This window comes from Prorops nasuta, unplaced genomic scaffold (genome assembly GCF_024137725.1).
Source record: "Prorops nasuta isolate Cenicafe-Biocafe unplaced genomic scaffold, Cenicafe_Pnas_1.2 PNAS00010, whole genome shotgun sequence".
NCBI lineage: Eukaryota > Metazoa > Arthropoda > Insecta > Hymenoptera > Bethylidae > Prorops > Prorops nasuta.
The window spans coordinates 7,206,833-7,213,191 of record NW_027116807.1 but is presented as its reverse complement, the minus strand read 5'-3'; the positions used below and the strand labels follow the sequence as shown (position 1 = coordinate 7,213,191).

The 6,359-nt window shown below is 43.5% G+C and overlaps 1 protein-coding gene across 1 annotated transcript; it reads right to left on the bottom strand.

The window, feature by feature from the left end:
• Positions 1–354: 354 nt before the first annotated feature.
• Ugt50B3 (UDP-glycosyltransferase family 50 member B3) lies at positions 355–6,226 on the bottom strand. Its single transcript, XM_066732320.1, has 8 exons — positions 4,849–6,226; positions 3,215–3,541; positions 2,843–3,109; positions 2,442–2,640; positions 2,034–2,210; positions 1,656–1,973; positions 763–991; positions 355–622 (listed from the first exon to the last, which is right to left on the bottom strand). The coding sequence occupies exons 1-8, from the start codon at positions 4,975–4,977 to the stop codon at positions 484–486; spliced, it is 1,785 nt and encodes a 594-aa protein (XP_066588417.1). The 5' UTR covers positions 4,978–6,226; the 3' UTR covers positions 355–483.
• Positions 6,227–6,359: the final 133 nt, after the last annotated feature.

Below are 6,359 nucleotides of genomic sequence, written 5' to 3'. Positions count from 1 at the left end.
TTCGGTACAAAATACTTTCAATTATCTTGTGACGAAGAATCAGCACGTACTTGTCCGTTCTCTCCAGATTCAGAACGGATTCTTTCCCGAGTTTCTCAATCTCCTGATTTTCAATTTCTCGAGATTTCGAATTCTTTATTGTCCCGCTTCTCTCGTCACTGAGTCTCCTGTTTTACCAACAGCTAGTGCTTTCCTAACTTACCGATGCGACTTGTGGTGTCGCCCTACAGAGGCTACAGGAGCTCAGCACTGTCAACAAACGGTTATTTCCGCCAGAAACCGCAAACCACACTGACGACAAGAGAAGAGAGGAGAAAGGAAGAGATGGGTACATTAACATTTTTTTGTCTGAGTTTCTTTTTAATTATTTTCATCGCTAAATTTACAGCTTTACAGAGACGTTTAATAAATATTTATATTTATATATAATATGCATATATACTATACGAGAAACTTCATGGCTATCCTAAAAGAATGGTACAACTAGTCTATCTTCCTTTTGGCACGCTGTTTGCTCAGCGTTTTCCAGTATAATTTTCTAAGCCCGTAAAATAGACTTAGAATAGTTATGATGCAAAATGCTGCCACGTCAAGCGAGTAATAATGCATCACGCCCATGTGTCTGAAAGGAATTAGCAGGTCAGCGTTAAGAAGAAAATCAAACTTTTACTAGGTGTATTAAAAGGATTGTTTGTTGGCAAGCGATGGGGGATAAATTTTGTGGCAATAAATTGGTCAAAGTGTGAGTGAAATTTTGAGTACCTCGCGGTGCTTTTCAAGTGGTCTCCTCCTCCATATTTGGCTACGTGTTCGACCCACCATGTGGCCAATTCCCGCGGACCAATTGGATAATCTCGCAACAAGGCACTTCTCTTTAACGCCGCTATTCTGTACGGATTATTCCTCGGAGATGCTACTTGCAGAATGCCTTCCCTGAAACTGCTGATCGATATTTTCGCTAAATCCATGAGAAGAGCGTAGCCCATTTTCTCTGCAAAAGTATTAGGTAGGTTTTATCTACATTGGTGAGAATAAAAAGGAGGAAGGAAGGAATATTCATATCGAATATTGCTGGACTAAAAAGATGGCTTCCGAATTATGAGAGCGTGCAGGTGCGCGGCTTTTATGCTGGGGCTCTTTCAGTGAGACTACCCCCAACAGTGGAACTCAACTTGACCGAGTTTTTGCTCCCGTACGGTAAAGAAGCATTTCCTTCTTTCGTCTCTCGAATTTAACTCTAACCTCTCTTCTCTTTCTTCTCTTAATGATGACGTTCCGAGGTTTTTGTGAAAGTCTGTAATGGATCTCGCTTCTGCTGAAAGGCCATACTCGCAGATTATTCGACTCGAGTCTCAATGGCGTGGTGGGGTTATGTCGCATTATTTGCCAAGAACATTTTCACTGCTCGAAACGGCGCAATTACAGATCTTGAAAAACGTGAGATTCTCGTCTCTGTATAATTTACGGAGACTGCTTTCTTTCTGGTGGATTACGCGACTTATTTCGCGGGAAATCAAGTCTGACATAACTAACCAGTTTCTTCGTTCGATTTACGATGGTCGGCGTGGGTAAGTTCTAAACACGTGTGTGCATCGGGTGCGTCGTCTCGTAACGAGCCAATCGCGAGTGAGCAAGCGATATATCGCGAATCTTACCGGCTTGAGCTGCATTTCCGTCATGATCGCAGAAAACCGGAAGTACCAGAGTGGGTGATCCATGATAGGCAGCTTCGTGCAGAGACAAGAGTCCTCCGTGCGAGACAAATGCCATGAGTTTCGGATGTCCGAGCAATTCTTGCTGGGGCCACCAAGCAGCGGTTCTCACGTTCGTCGGCAAATCTTTCATCTTACCTCCTTCCCACTTCCACACGACGTTGTACGGAAGCGTTGAGAATGCCGTGACGAAAATTTGGCGAAGCGCCTCGGGCATTCCAGAAGCTCGTACCGACGAGCCCATCGAGACGAATATGAAACCTGCGCAATTTTTACCAATTTTTCTCTCACAAAATTTTCATCTTTTGCAGGATACCTCACCTCTCTGGAGAAAACTCTCCAAATCAGGACTGAGTTGCATGGCAGGTCTGCAATGCAGACAAGCAACGCTAACCACGTTTGCCATGTATGGAACGGAATCAGCAACGCTATAGTGACTATTTTGCAGCGTCAGAGGCACTTCTGCTGTCAAACTTCTCACATCCGGAATCTCATGCCCTGAAGCACGCACGAAGAAAGCACAATTATACATATATAACAAGTGTATAACGAGGCTTCAAAAAGCTTCTGGAATTTCGCTAAACTGCGAGGAGCATTAAATATCAATTATGAGGCCTCGTTAAGAGCATTCGCGTTAAGCTTAACGAACTTAAGGAGGGGCAAGGACGTGGCTCTCAGTGAAAGCTTCTCCACGTGATTATCGAAATATTTCGGGGTGGTCTAACTCACCGAGATATTTTCGTAGCGTAGGTTGAAGGAATCCAGAGACCATTGTCCAATACATAACTTCCAAAGTGATTAAGCAGGCGACGTTAATGACTCTTTGAAAGAAATTCATGTCCTGCGTGATTGCTTTGCCAAAATACGGCGTCAACGACCACGGCGCTGGGTTCCCTTGTCTCGAGGTCGAGCCCGAATACAAGGCCACCTGTGAAACATTGTTAACCGGATAAGTGGTTATTTTTAACGAGTGAATCGATAAATATAGGAGTACGCATCGGCGTAAAAGATACAGTAGTGTCTCCAATGTCATTTTTTAAATTACTAGCCACCCGAGATACTACTCTATCTCTCCGCAAGATTTTATATGATAGCATAAAGTTTATCATAATAGAGTTATATTCTCCTACCGTATTGAGCATTATGGTGGGAATATCCTGTCCATGGAGAATCCCCAGGAGGCACTCGGGATAAGCTCCATCAAGGACTGCGACGTCCCACCTCCCCAGCTCGTAATTCTCCGGTCTCCTCAATCCAGCGACCGAGCTCTCATCTCGCAGGAGAGCCTCGCAAGCTTCCCAGCCGTATCTCATGGCGTCCCACGGCGACAACGGAAGTTCGTCCCGGAATCTCGATCCCACCAGGTCCCATTCCGATGTATAATTTCCAACGTAAGCCTACGGTTGTACAGAAATTGCATCGTGTTTGGTACGTTGTGCGACGGATATAACCCACACGACTATACCCTCGACCTGGATCGGGATCCATAAGAAGGAACTCACCTCCAAAATAGACGGGACGAACTCGGTGATGCCGTTGTTGGCGGCGGGTCCGGAGAAAGCACTGAACAGGGTAACGTTGTGTCCTCGTGCTCTCAAAGCCGTTCCAAGGGCAACGAACGGTACAGTGTGCGATTTCGTGCCGCCCATGGTCGCCAGCAAAACATTATACGAATTCACTTCCGCAAACAACAACGCCAGCCATATCGTTGCTCTCGACAAACCCACCGGCCTTCCTTTCATTTTCCAATCTTCTTCTTGTTCCTCGCACCCTGTTCCCTCTCTCCTCTCTTCCTTATTCCTCTCTCTCTCTCTCCCAAAACTACTAAACTACATTTCGAGAAACATAAAGAAATAATCCATTAGTATATATATGTATACCACACGAAAAACTAAAAACTTTCTCGACGACCGCGAAATATCACTTCCCCTTTCCCTATCGATTACTTTCCACTCTCTCTCTCTCTCTCTCATATATATATATAACTATAATACGATATTGCGTAATCCTTATATCGTCACTCGAATATCACTTACTTGTTGAAAATCTAAGGTGCGATCGTTAAGAATGCATTTTTGCAACTCGTAAGACGAATGAGTAGACGCAAGGCAGAACTTGTTGATTCTCGACCGTCGACCGTCGGCTCACTGTATGCCTCGTGGCGTCTTCGCTCGAAATATAAAGCGCGAGGACGATTAACTAACGCGTTTCGTCCAAAATCCCAGTGCTCGTCCCATTGTCATGGAAATCCAGCTTTTTGCCAGAGGAGGCAAGATTTATCGGTTCAAGCGAGTCGACTCATTTTTCAACGGCTCGACGCAGTCTCACGAATTATCCCGAGGTCTTCCTTATTATTACGTGTGACTATATATATATATATATATATATATATGTGCGACGGGGACCAAGCGGCTCGTTAAACGTGACACCACGTGTTTATTAGAATCTTTTTTCTTCTCGACTTTTTTTTACTTTTATTTTTCCAAGTGCGTATAATGCATATTGACAAGCGCCATTTGTGTGGTCGATCCTCGCTCGAGCACCGAACAAATATCGAGTTTTCCCGAGGTCTTCGGGATCTCCGCGGCTATCCTCGTCAGGCAAAGCCGATTCACTGACGGACTCGCACTCGTATACCTCTCCTCTCCAACTTCCACCACTGGCCACCACACCAAACTTTCACTAATGACACACTCACGTACACACGTATAGGCAACCTGGGTACACGCGCCAATATTCCACACTGATGCCTGATTTATGGCGGCCACTGTCATTCGCCAAAAAAACAACGTCCTTTTCGCGCGTACCAAAACCTTCTAATTCCACAAAAAATTTCGCACTCTTAAGATTTTTCGAGCATCGATTCCCTCGACCACGAATAATCAATTTCTTCGTGAAACCAAAGCGAGGAAGCCAAGAGTGTAACTGATCGAGTGTTCCTCGACGCCTCATCGATATTAGATTTAGATTTCGACAAAGTTTTCTCGCCCGAGATGAAAACTCGAGTGGTATTCGGGAAAGCGATGAGTCTTATCGGATAAATTTAGTCGAAGGAGGAGAGAATTTTCCTCGATCTCGAATAAAGTTTTTCCTGGATCGCCAGTGATCTCCCCGCTCGATCTCGACTTTCACTGACCAACAACAGCGCTCGCGGCTTCTCCTTCTGCAATGCTGAAGAACCAATTGACAATTTCATTCCTCGCCGAAACTCACTCTTGCGTCTCGTTTTTTGGTACAAGGCGAACTGGAGCACACACACATACATATATGTATACGAAATTTATCAATTTAAGGCACGAGTTTCCTCCGGAATATAACATGCACTATATATATATATATATATATAGCGACGAGTTTGCAAATCTTGAAAGGAACGATCGAGCGAGCAAACACGTGTTATATCGAATGCACGTAACTTAATTTTCGTTCCTGCTTGCTTATACGCGTCGTTAACGTTTCATACCGCCGATATAACCGTGAATGGTTCTCGCTAATTGGCGAATATACCTGCGTAAATAAGTGCGTAACTTTCTATACACTTCGAGATTGCTCTTAACGCGTATATTTCTCAGTTTATATATATATATATATATATACGATTATTCACTATTTTCGCTGTTATTCGACAACACCGCGGCGAACTCTTTCATCTTCTTCGGTAAAACTCGTAATGGGGAGCTGGCAAATTCACGAGGAAGCCGAAGAGTTTTCAAGCATTTCCGGTGCGCGGGACTCGCGAATCACGCCGATCCCGATCGTGAAAGTTACGCCGATCAACGACTGTATTAACGATCGACCGAGAGTTCGGAGAGAGTTCCACTCTCCCCACCCACCACTTTTACCACCCTACGAGGATCCTGGATTCCCCACGAATCCTTTTTTTTCTTCAGATTCTCCATAACCTTTCGAAATTGCTTCCTGGATCATCGAGGATTCTCTTGATCAATCCCCCACTCTTCGTCTCGTATACTTATGAAATTTAAATAAAATTCCAACAAAATTATGATTATTAAGAAACCCTGAAGAAAAATATCTTCTCGAATGATAAAATCTCGACGCAAAGGATTATTAAAGAAAATAATATTATTTAAACATTCAAACTATGTTCCAACTCTTCTACCCTCTTTTCCCGGAGAATTTCAAATGTTTGATCGAACCATTCGAAATTCCTGACGATCGTTCACTTCGGAACTTTAGTCAGGCGAATTCTTCCCGGGGTCGCACACAATGTCGTTTGTTCGCGCCACTTTCTAAAATATTCCTCTTCTGGCCAACTTTGCCCGGACACTTTTTTCCGTTATTTGTTTTGATCAATTTTCCTAACTTCTGTTTTTTTTTCTACTAAAAATTGTATAATCTAATCGACGTCGTGTTGCGCGGCGTGTTTATAATTCCGATTTCCCCTATACGATTGCGAAATCTCGCTAGTTCTTACTTAATGAATTCGTTAATGTACGATATTCGATGTATTTATTTATAGTTGCATGCCGTAATGTTTGGCCACGAGTTAATTTCACCGTTTATTTCCCTATACCATATATCATGGAATAGCGTTTGTAAAAATGCCCTTTCCACCTTGTTGATTTGCCACTCTGCATCACGAGACGAATTATACGTAATATATCTGTATATATATATATATATATA